This window comes from Bubalus bubalis, chromosome 6 (genome assembly GCF_019923935.1).
Source record: "Bubalus bubalis isolate 160015118507 breed Murrah chromosome 6, NDDB_SH_1, whole genome shotgun sequence".
Lineage (NCBI taxonomy): Eukaryota > Metazoa > Chordata > Mammalia > Artiodactyla > Bovidae > Bubalus > Bubalus bubalis.
In genome coordinates, this window is record NC_059162.1 from 3,392,648 (window position 1) to 3,404,896 (window position 12,249).

Genomic DNA, 12,249 nt, shown 5'->3' on the forward strand with positions numbered 1-12,249 from the left:
TCTGGCTTTTGAGGGTATTTTCCTCATTAGCCGTATGTAGATGAGCTGCTTGTTAAGCTAAATGCAGTGGAACTTAAAGAAGGAATCAATGGAAAATGTCTTCTGGTGTTATGTTTTTTTGGGTTTCAATGTCAAGTTTAAGCCTATAATTTGAGCATACAATCAGTTGGAACTCGTAGTTTCTTACCAGCTTGGGCAGAGCTAAATTTCTCCTTGAAAATGGAATCCAGGTTTTGTTACCTTATCTTTAACTGCTGTTGTTGATGGCAGTAAGCATAGTCTAAGGGAAAGCTCTCACATAAAGGGTTATGCAGGATTTGTGAGCTCTCCTTGAAAATCCACCTGTGTATCCTACAGAGGACAGCATATTTTCATTAGAGAAGATCAAGAGAAATTAACTTTGTTGGTGATTATCTGCTTGGCATGGAATCTGGCAAAGAGGGCAATTTAATAGTCTTAAAAAAAAAATCTCTTTCCAGCTGTTTTTCCCTGTCCTTTCTTATCCATCTTACTCCCTTTATCCAGCAATGGGCAGTGAAGCAAGGTAAATGTCATGTCTTCATTAAAAGGTGAGGCTTCTCTAACGTGGGGGAGGTCAGGGTGGGGAAAGACATGCAACACCTACTCGTCTTCTTGAACAATTGCTACAGGAACTGTCTGGTTCTTCCTCCACCTGCCTAGTTCATAGGTACCCACATCTCAGAGGTGAAGCTCAAAGATAAAGAAGATCTGGGTGCCGGCTCTGTTAGCTTGCACATCACTTTGTGTTTTTATCCTCCCCCTTCTCATGTCCCCTTTCACTCAATCTGGCTTATTCAAACTGACACCTTCTCACATGGAACCTAAAGGAATTACTTTGGAATCATTTTCACTGGAAATTAGTGGATCCACATGTGCTCATAATTTTTTCATTTCCTATTTCAGAGGGAATAGATTTCTTATCTTTATGTAAGTACTCTGATGGCTTTTACTTAATTCTTTATTTCTTTGGTCTTGGGTTTCTAAATTCTTTTCCTTTATTAAAAACTTTTTTTTAATTAATTTTTTATTGGAATATAGTTGATTCACAATGTTCTGGTAGTTTCTGCTGTACAGCAAAGTGAATCAGTTGTACACAGATGTATGTCCACTCTTTTTTAGATTCTATTCCTATATAGGCCAGCACAGAGTATGACTAGAGTTCCCTGTGCTATACAGTGGGTTCTAATTAATTTCTATTTAGTAGTGTGTATATATCAGTCCCTGTCACCCAGTTTACACCCCCATGTTCAGTTCTAATTTAGTGCTTTTACAGCCTGTATTTGATGTCTTTGTCTGCTGTTCATTAAAAACTTGGAGTGGGGGGATTTTTGCCTTCTGCAATTAATTAAAAACTATGGGAATCTCTTTCAAAAAGAGGATCAGATCAAATCTTTTGTGCCATGGGGCTTGCTGAGGTTCAGAAATTTCATGTGGAGTCTGGGGCTGAGAATTAAGAATTCAGATTTCAAACTGATAGTCTAAAGATTCTGGATTCCATTTTATGGAGTACACCAAAGCAGGTTGGAAGAATCATGTGACTCACAACACTGGCAAAGATAACTAAAATTTTAAGATTCTAGCTGAGATTGTGAAGAGTGATCAACTTGGAAAACAGACTCCTTTATATCTCTTAAGTATGTAATTAAACCTTCTATAAGGGTTGAGAATGATACATATATAATATCCAAACCCATGTAAGAGATAGTAAAGCCAGTAAGACTGGGAGTCATGATCATAGAGCACTTTCTGGTTTACTTGTTATTTTTATGATAAAATATGTTTTCTCATTGAATCAGCACCACATCCTTGTGAAGAAGCATCACCATTATCTTACTTTATAGATGTAGTGGTGGAGGTCAGAAAGTTAGGTTAATTGCTCCAAAGTCACACACAGTGATTGAGACTATCCATGTTATCTGGTTTGGGATATCAGTTTCCTTCTGTACATTTATTTAAGACTACATTTTGGCAGGCAAATGGGATAGGGACCAAAAAAGTAAACATATCACATTTAGAACCTTTCCTTTCCCCTGCCTTCTGAAAGGAAGGCATCTCAGGTGGGCAGCTACTTTTGTTCTGTGGAATCACATAAGAAGGGAGCAGAATTGGTAAGGGCAGGGAAGCGCTGGAGGGGAAGGGGTATTGTAGGGAGGGAGGTATCAAGGGGGATGAGAGCAAATGCAAGCTGAAATTTGAGAGGTAGTTTTTGGGCATTTGGGGAGTATGGACCCTGAACTTGGTACAACATCAGTTCTCTTTGAGAGAGTAGGAAGGGAATGAGGAGAGTCTTGAGAAGTTCTATTATTACTATGAACAGACTGCTTCCTTGGTGCCTTTAAAAGACGTTTCAGCATAGATGGCAGTTGCTTTTCAGATTTCTTTGAAGGGTGGCTTGTTCTTTTGGATTTAATATCTCACTACAGATGATCTCGGAGAAGGCGATGGCACCCCACTCCAGTTCTCTTGCCTGGAAAACCCCATGGATGGAGAAGCCTGGTGGGCTGTAGTCCATGGGGTTGCTAGGAGTCAGACACGACTGAGCGACTTCACTTTCACTTTTCACTTTCATGCATTGGAGAAGGAAATGGCAACCCACTCCAGTGTTCTTGCCTGGAGAATCCCAGGGACGGGGAAGCCTGGTGGTCTGCCGTCTCTGGGGTCGCACAGAGTCGGACACGACTGAAGCGACTTAGCAGCAGCAGCCGTAGCACAGATGATCTAGCATTACGGGTGTTAGGTGAGCTAGAAAGTCGAGATGTTAACCTAGGTTTTCACTCTCACGTTCAGTTAGGTAAGGAAAGAGAGGTCATCGTGTGTTATGTCCAAGCTCAATGGTGCCTACAGGAACTCAATGATGCCAGAGAGAAAGCAGCAAAGGAAAGGTTTCTCCCTCAGCTTTGTTGGTAGAGGTCACAGCTAGACCTGAGCCAAAGAGTCTCAGATTAGAATTCTGAGTATCTGTGCTTCTGAAGTCTCTCATTTCTCCTTAAGGCCAGGAAATTCTTCTTGGTGCTAATCTGATCTGTCTACAGTTACACAAGGACCATTGATATCCTTTTATTTACAGGAAGAGAAATAGCACTGCTCTAAAGGGAGACTTTTTGGCAACTTCCCCTCATTTCATAGCTTGTGGCGAGCATGGTCTTGTGACTCGATTCCCCTGGTGCAATCGTCTGGGCAGCCATGTCAGTCATGGGTCAGGAACCAGGCACGGAGACTTGCTTCCTTAGCTGAAGGACCGACCTTGTCCCAGGAGAGAATCCAGTGAGCCTCAGCCCAGTCAGGGCTGGGAATAGGAGAATCGGAGGCCAAAGACAGACTCTGGCATACCTGGCGTTGTCTGGCTGTTTCAGGTCTGATTTTGCTGAGAATCGGTATTTGATCTGCTGGTTTCAAGGCTGTCAGTTCAGGGTGGGAAGCTGATTACTCCCTAGTGCACAGTGGGCTTCCCTGGAGCTCTGACAGTGCAGCAGTGTGTTTGATGGTCTGACTAGGATTAGAAGCAAATACTTTTCTTTCCTGTCCCTTGGGGTACTTCCTTCTACAACATGGAACAACTATGCTTGCAAAATGATGTACATTGTTCATTCCAAAATATTAGTCTGCTCTTGATTAATACTGTAATTTGGGAAATATTGTTTAATAGCCCCCTACCACGACCCTTTGGTTGCAACTTTATTTCATTTAAGATGACTACTTTAAAAGAAACTGCCCTCATTTGATGAATCAATTTTACCTGTAAGTTCATAAAAATTACTCACTATACTTCACGGTCTCACCTTGTGGGGTTCATTTTTGTATCAGATAAGACTCTCTGGGTTGCAAACAACAGTTAAAAAGCCAAGTCAATCTAATTAAAGTTGGAATTTAATGCCTTATGTGACAAGAAAGAGCATAGATTTGTTAGCAAGGCTTGGTTGTGTCTCCCAAGCCCACCTCTTTACACCTGTCAGCTCCATCTTCCTCCTGGTTGGCTGCAATTTTGTCTATGCTGGTAAGACAGCTGCCAGTATAGACCTAAAGAGACACGAGTAACTGGAGTGGCTTAAGTAATTTGCAATCAGTCTGAGAAGTCTTATATCTGAGCCTTGGTTTCTTCATCTGTAAAATGGGAATAATAATACTTCATCTACAGAGAATTAAGTAAATGAGCTTATGAAGGTGTGTGCCTCTATGTCTAAGAACATGGACTTTAGAGTCACATCTGGCCTCTTCACTTATTAAGTTATTAATACTTGGGTGCAATAAGAAGACTTATAGTACCTGCATTATAGGGTTGTTAAAATTTAAAATGATAGACAGTATATAAAATCTCTAAGAGGGTGCCTGGCACATGGAGCCACTCAATACATGGTAGCTATTATTTGAGCAGAATTTTGAAGTGACCATCAGCGGCTTGAAATGAAAAAACAAACACAGGCATGGGAAATGGCATGGAAAGGGCACGGATAGTGATTCCTAAAGGAGGCATTTGGGGTGGGGACCCTTGGGTAAGGTTGGATAAAATGTGGCTCTTGCACTTTGTATTAGAACCATGATAGAAAGACAGACACGAAGGGATGGTCTTGGCTTCCCAGGTGGCGCTAGTGGTAAAGAGTCTGCTTGCCAATGCAGGAGACATAAGAGCCGCAGGTTCAATCCCTGGGTCGGGAAGATCCCCTGGAGGAGGGCATGGCAACCCACTCCAGTATCCTTGCCTGGAGAACCCCCCTGGACAGAGGAGCCTGGTGGGCTACAGTCCATGGGGTCACACAGAGTTGGACATGACTAAAGTGCCTTAGCATGCAGCATGCAAGGGATGGTCTAGGGAAGAGCCTGTCAGCCAGCCAGGAGGGCAGTGCTCTGGCCATTTCTATCAGGGATGCTGTGGAGCTAGAGTGCTCTTCTGTAGAGTTACCACTGCCTGGCTTGGTGCCAGTGTTTGTTTCACTGACTGGAATTGCCTTCAGAGTTAGACACAGTTTCCTTAAACCCTCAATGGTGGCAAATCTTCCTTCTAGGGGAGTAGATTTTAAATTTAGAGCCAAATCTAATGACTAGGGTTAAGGATCAAGCTGAGTAATTCTGATTCAGATTTAAAAATACCAAGTTAAACTAGTGTGATTCCCCCTGCTACCCCCTGGTTTTTATTTATTTTATTTTTATTTTTTTTTTAATTTTATTTTATTTTTAAACTTTACATAATTGTATTAGTTTTGCCAAATATCAAAATGAATCCGCCACAGGTATACATGTGTTCCCCATCCTGAACCCTCCTCCCTCCTCCCTCCCCATACCATCCCTCTGGGTCGTCCCAGTGCACCAGCCCCAAGCATCCAGTATCGTGCATCGAACCTGGACTGGCAACTCGTTTCATACATGCTATTTTACATGTTTCAATGCCATTCTCCCAAATCTTCCCACCCTCTCCCTCTCCCACAGAGTCCATAAGACTGTTCTATACATCAGTGTCTCTTTTGCTGTCTCGTGCACAGGGTTATTGTTACCATCTTTCTAAATTCCATATATATGCGTTAGTATACTGTATTGGTGTTTTTCTTTCTGGCTTACTTCACTCTGTATAATAGGCTCCAGTTTCATCCACCTCATTAGAACTGATTCAAATGTATTCTTTTTAATGGCTGAGTAATGCTCCATTGTGTATATGTACCACAGCTTATCCATTCATCTGCTGATGGACATCTAGGTTGCTTCCATGTCCTGGCTATTATAAACAGTGCTGCGATGAACAGGATGAGTAAGTGTAGCATTCTAAAAAATCAATTTCATAATTTCATATTTTACATATAGAATATAATAACTCAAATTATGGAGTACTTGCCACATACTAGGCATGATACTGGGGCTTCCCAGGTGGATCAATGGGTAAAGAATCTGCCTGCAATGCAGGAGACCCAGGTTCAATCCCTGGGTCAGGAAGATCCCCTGGAGGAGGACATGGCAACCCACTCCAGTATTCTTGCCTGGAGAATCCCATGGACAGAGGAGCCTGGCAGGCTACAGTCCACAGGGTTGCAAAGAGTTGGACCCGATTGAAGTGAGTGAGCATGCACTCAGGCCTGATATTAAATGTTGGAGTTTTAAAGATTAATAGTATTTCTTCTTTGAGAACCCAAAGAAGAAAGAGAACAAAAGATTAGTCATCATAATGGGGTGAGATCAGGCTTGTGGAGTTTGTTTGGATTCTGTGAGCAGGCCTAGGGCAGGGGTGTGGGATTTGGGGAGGTTTCAATGGCACCCCACTCGGGTACTCTTGCCTGGAGAATCCCATGGACAGAGGAGCCTGGTAGGCTGCAGTCCATGGGGTCACTAAGAGTCGGACACGACTGAGCGACTTCACTTTCACTTTCACTTTAATGTAGAGGTGATGTTTGAGAAGGATGTTGAAGGAAAAGTATGAATATACAAGAATAGAGTGTGTGTGTGTGTGTGTATCTCAGAGAGAAGTTTTATATGTGAAGGTTTTGGTGGCCATGCATGTCAGGAGAATGTCCTGAGGAACTAGTAACCTGAAACAGATGAAACAATTAAGAGTAATTTCTCCCCCCCGCCCCACCTTAGTAGTGGCCAGGAAAGGCATTCAGTTTTTGATATCTAACTAAGGTTAGCGTTGGAAGAATCCTTCTAGGATGTCCTATCTTAAAAGTCAGCAGGTAAAAGGCAGCCAAGAGAAATATGTGAGTTTTGCAATTATCCCTCCCAACAATCTTGTGAGGATTTTACAGATGAGGAACCTGAAGCTCAGTGGGTTTAAGTAATTTGCCTAAAATCTGGAAGGCTAGGAAGAAGTGGAACTGGGATTTGAAATGGAATATGCCTCCGGAGCCCATGCTCTACTCTGAATATACTTTCATCTCAATCTGATGACTCAGGACTTTGTCTCACCTCAGGACCACCATTCTGAAACAAGAGATTGTTCTGTGTACTTTGGTAGCTGGAGCTATAGCAGCGGGTGCAGGGGGCTGAGTGTGTGGACCAATCAGAGGCGAGGCCCAGACCAGTGGCTCTCAGATTTCAGAGTGTGTAAGGTTCCTCTGGGAGACCTGTGATAGTTCTGATTCCCAGATACCACTTGTGAGGATCTGCTTGTGAAGCACGTTGGGTGATTCTGACACAGATGGTATGCGATCCACACTTTGATGAACATCACCCCAAATGAATTTCCCGTGAATGTCTTTGCTCTTCTTCCTTCCCTCCCTTCTTTCTTTCCTCCCTCTTTCTCCTCTGCCTTTTTCTCCTCCACTTCCTTTCTTTTTCCTATCCTCTTGTCTTCAGTTTCCTTCTGCTTCTCTCCTCTCTCCCTTTCTCCCTCTCTCCTTCTTTCTTTTTTTCTTTTCAGGTTTCTGTTGATTGGGTTCAGATGATTTGACGAGATTATATATAAGTACTATTCCTGGACTCTCCAACAAGACTGTGCATTCCTTGCAGGCAGGGATTGGGGACTTTGTGTCCCTTTCACTGACGCTTACATAGGTATCTTCCCCTAATTAAAACGTACTGGGTACCTATTACCTTTTGATTACAATTAGGCATTTTGAAAACTTTAATTCAGTCAAGGCAGGCATGTTCAGCCATTTGCTTTAACTTTTCTTGTGTGTCCTTTTCCTCCTAGTCTATGCCTCTCTGCTCTTCTGCCTTTCACATGATCCTGCAGGGTCCTAGATGGGTAGAACGTAGACTAATGCTTAGCGATTCCTTTCCAATTTCGGTTCTCGGCATTTCTCCCAGCCTCTGGTGAAACATCACCCCTTAGAAATCTCCAGACCTGTGCTTCCCTAGTCATGCTCACCTATTCAGATGCTTTTCTCATCTTGGGCTCCTAAAGAAAGGAAATCCCATTTTTTAAAAATTTACTTTTTAATTGAAGGATAATTTCTTTACAGAATTTTGTTGTTTTCTGTCAAACATTAATATGAATCAGCCATAGGTATACATATGTCCCTTCCCTCTTGAACCTCCTGTTTTTGTTTGCTTTTTGTTCAACTCTCCTCATTGTAGCTGGCTTAGTATCTGGGTTTCCCTCTTTTTGTTCATTGGATGCGAGGGCTGTGTGGGTGACCTGGACTCCTTGTGGTTAAGTTGTTTTCTCTTCTCAGCTTAGTGGATTCCTTTCTGTCTCCCTGCCTTGGCCCAGGCACCTGGATTCTGAAGTTAAGTTGCATGGGTTCAAATCCTGCTTGCTGACTGAGCTTGGGAAAATGTTTTAACCTCTAAGCCCCCATTTCCTCACCTGTAAAATGAGGACCATTAGGCAGTTGTGAGGTTTATATAAAATGATGCATGAATGAGTGTGCTGATTTATGATAAATGCTGTTGCAATTATTGTTATTGGTAATTATTTTTACTTTTTTTTCACTGCCCCAATTCAAATTCTGTCCATCTCCCAAGGCCAGCTGGAGCTCTTCTTCATCCACAAAGCTTTTTTTTTTTTTTTCTGTCTGCTCAAACCAGCAGGGAACTCTGTCCTAAATTCTCATGATCACTCATGTCTGAGGTGAATGCTTGATTGCCTTTAATATTTAATACTGTGTTAGTATTGCACTAGGTCCTCATTGGCTTTATTCTTGGTCCCTGGTGTCAAGAAAAGTCCTTGAATACTGATAATAAAGACTGTCTTTTTCTTTTAGCCTCTCTCCACCAGTTACATTAGTAGCATTAGCCCTTTTTTCAAGTGTCATGGTTAAGGATGTATAGATCAATACACTCAACATGAACTCATTTGGGATAAACAGAGATGAACGGGCAGCATCTGTACCATAAGTGACAACATCCTGGGGTCCACTATTTAGCTGGCTCAATCCAGTTGCTGCTTTTACTAGATATGAAGAAGGTGCTTATTCAGAGAGAAATGCATTTTAAGGTTTGCAAGAGTAACTCATGGAAAACCTTGTTTTGCCACCCATCTCCTTCTGACTCTCAGCCCTGGATGAACAGCAGAATCGCTGGAGAGCTTTAAAAATACTGATGTTCAGGTCATATTCTTGGCCAGTTAAATACAAATCTCTTTGAGGGGCACACAGGTACAGTATTTTTAAAAAGCTTACCAGGTGGGGTTCTTTCTTTTGAGATTTTATGAGTTTATTCTGTTACCAATTCATATTACTTCGATAAAACAAAATATATTTTAATTGGCAGTTACAATACATTTAGGAACTTTCTTCTCCACTAATACATTTGAAAAGCTTACCAGGTGTTTTATGGTTTTATTATGCAGCCCAGGTTGAGAAGGTTACATGGCTCTAAAACCAGGTCCACAACCTCATGTGTGTGTGCTAACTTGTTTTAGTCGTGTTTGACTTTTTGGGACTCTGTGGACTGTACCCTGCCAGACTCCTCCGTCCATGTGATTCTCCAGGCAGGAATACTGGCGTGGGTTGTCATGCTGTCCTCCAGGGGATCTTCTGGGTCCAGGGATTGAACCCACCTCTCTCAAGTCTCCTGCACTGGCAAGTAGATACTTTACCACTAGCCCCACCTGGAAGCCCTCCACAGCCCCTCATTTGGTAAATGGGCTTTCATTTAAATTTCATGCATTCTTCCTGTCTTTCTGGAGTGGGCTGCAATTGGCTTGGGGGAATCAGCTTTTAAGAGAGCATGTGTCTTAAGGGTCCAAACCATGCCCTGAAAGAGACAGTTTATTATCTTGAGGCTGCCCACAGACAGTATGCCTAGAAATAGAATTTTCCTTGCCCTCGGTCACTGATGCCATAGTGGAGAACTGACAGGGCTCCCTGAGGACCTAAAGTATTTATAACTCTTACAGTATTTCTGCAAGGTGAGCTTTGCTGCCAGAGGCCTGAATTGGGGCAGTTAAGAGTTACTGAGGTAGAGGAGTTGGGCATAGCTGCTCTGGGCTTCTGGGGAAACAACTCTTAGCACTGAGGCAGAGGGGCTCAGGTGTATTTCCTAGAGAAGAGACAGGAGCAAGGCCAGGGAACAGACTCCCCAAGGGTTCCTCCTTCACCTTGTCAGAGATATTTTGCAGACGAAGCAATTAAGACTTTAAAAAACCCCAGATTTGCTTTCTGCCTGTGGATGCCGCCAAGAAAGCATCGTTGAAGTCTTCCCCGCCTCCACTGCCATCATGTCTAAATCAGAGTCTCCCAAAGAGCCCGAACAGCTGAGGAAGCTCTTCATCGGAGGATTGAGCTTTGAAACAACCGATGAGAGTCTGAGGAGCCATTTTGAGCAACGGGGAACGCTCACAGACTGTGTGGTAATGAGGGATCCAAACACCAAGCGCTCCAGAGGCTTCGGGTTTGTCACATACGCCACGGTGGAGGAGGTGGATGCGGCCGTGAATGCAAGGCCACACAAGGTGGACGGAAGAGTTGTAGAACCAAAGAGGGCCGTCTCAAGAGAAGATTCTCAAAGACCTGGTGCCCACTTAACTGTGAAAAAGATTTTTGTTGGTGGCATTAAAGAAGGCACTGAAGAACATCACCTGAGAGATTATTTTGAACAGTACGGGAAAATTGAAGTAATTGAAATCATGACTGACCGGGGCAGTGGCAAAAAGAGAGGCTTTGCTTTTGTAACCTTTGATGACCATGACTCCATAGACAAGATTGTCATTCAGAAATACCACACTGTGAATGGCCACAACTGTGAAGTGAGAAAAGCCCTGTCTAAGCAAGAGATGGCTAGTGCTTCATCCAGCCAGAGAGGTCGAAGTGGTTCTGGAAACTTTGGTGGCGGTCGTGGAGGTGGTTTTGGTGGGAATGACAACTTTGGTCGTGGAGGAAACTTCAGTGGTCGAGGTGGCTTTGGTGGCAGCCGTGGTGGTGGCGGATACGGTGGCAGTGGGGATGGATATAATGGATTTGGTAATGACGGAAGCAATTTTGGAGGTGGCGGACGCTACAATGATTTTGGCAATTACAACAATCAATCTTCAAATTTTGGACCCATGAAAGGAGGAAACTTTGGAGGCAGAAGTTCTGGCCCCTGTGGTGGTGGAGGCCAATACTTTGCCAAACCACGAAACCAAGGTGGCTATGGTAGCTCCCGCAGCAGCAGGAGCTATGGCAGTGGCGGGAGGTTTTCATCACTGCCAGTTAGTCTACTCGGAAGCCATTTTGGTAAACTACCCCAACAGTGTGAAGTTAGAATTCCTTCAGGGTGATGCCAGGTTCCATTTGAAATTTATTTGCAACCTGCTTGGTGGAGAAGCTGTTGTCTTCAGAACCTTGGTGTAGTTGAACTGACAGTTACTGTGTTGTGACCTGGAGTTCACCATTAAAAGGGTCACCCATGCAAAGTCATGGAGTTTTTTAATTTTTTTTTTGGTTATTAATGATTGTTGGTACATCCTATGCAATATATCTAAATTGAATTATGGTACCAGATAAAGTTATAGATGGGAATGAAGCTTGTGTATCATCCATTATCATGTGTAATCAATAAAAGATTTAATATCCTCTTGAAAAACAAAAAACAAAAAACCCAGATTTGTTGAAGTATAATTTACATAACATAAATGTCATCTGTTCAATGAGTTTTAGTAAGTTTACAGGGCTATGCAATATTACCACAATTCAGCTTTAGAATATTTTTATTGCCTCTAAAAGATCTTTTGTGCCTGTTTACAGTCAGTTTCTACACCCATCCCAGGTGCAGGGAACCACAAATCTGCATCCATCTCTGTAGTTTTGCCTTTTCCGGACATTTCATGTAAATGAAGTCTACAACATGTAGTTCTTTTGTGTCTTGCTTTTTTCACTTAGCAAATATTTCTGAGCTTCATCCACGTAGCAGCATGTATCATTTGTTCCTTTTTTATTGCTAAATAGTATTGCATTGTATGGATGTGCCGCATTTTATTTATCCATTCATCTACTGATGGCCATTAGGATTGTTTCCACTTTCTGTGATGACTAACGTTAGTGTGATCATTAGTCCATTTGTGTGGACATGCTGTCATTGCTCTTGGGTAAACAGCTTGGAGTGGACTTCATAGATTACATGGCCAATTTATGTTTAGCTTTTTAAGAAACTGCAAACTGTGTTCCAAAGTGGCTGTACCATTTTATATTTCCACCCCAAATTCATGAAGGTTACAGTTTCTCCTTATTTTTACTAACGCTTGTTGTTATCAGTGTTTTTGATTTTGGTGTGCTGTGGTATCTCATTATCGTTTAGTTTGCATTTACCTAATGATTAAAGATGTTGAGCATCTTTTCAAGTACTTATTTGTCATTCATATATCTTCTTTGGCTACACGTCTCT

General features: G+C 42.5%; 1 protein-coding gene across 1 annotated transcript; it reads left to right on the forward strand.

Moving 5' to 3' along the window:
- The first annotated feature begins 9,533 nt into the window (after window positions 1-9,533).
- Window positions 9,534-11,441, forward strand: LOC102408751 (heterogeneous nuclear ribonucleoprotein A1). Its single transcript, XM_044944097.2, has one exon. It carries the CDS (start codon window positions 10,106-10,108, stop codon window positions 11,144-11,146), a length of 1,041 nt encoding a protein of 346 aa, XP_044800032.1. The 5' UTR covers window positions 9,534-10,105; the 3' UTR covers window positions 11,147-11,441.
- The last annotated feature ends 808 nt before the right edge of the window (window positions 11,442-12,249 follow it).

Coding starts and splice junctions, on each gene's coding strand:
- LOC102408751 (XM_044944097.2), top strand. CDS start 10,106: ATGTCTAAATCAGAGTCTCCCAAAGAGCCCGAACAGCTGAGGAAGCTC.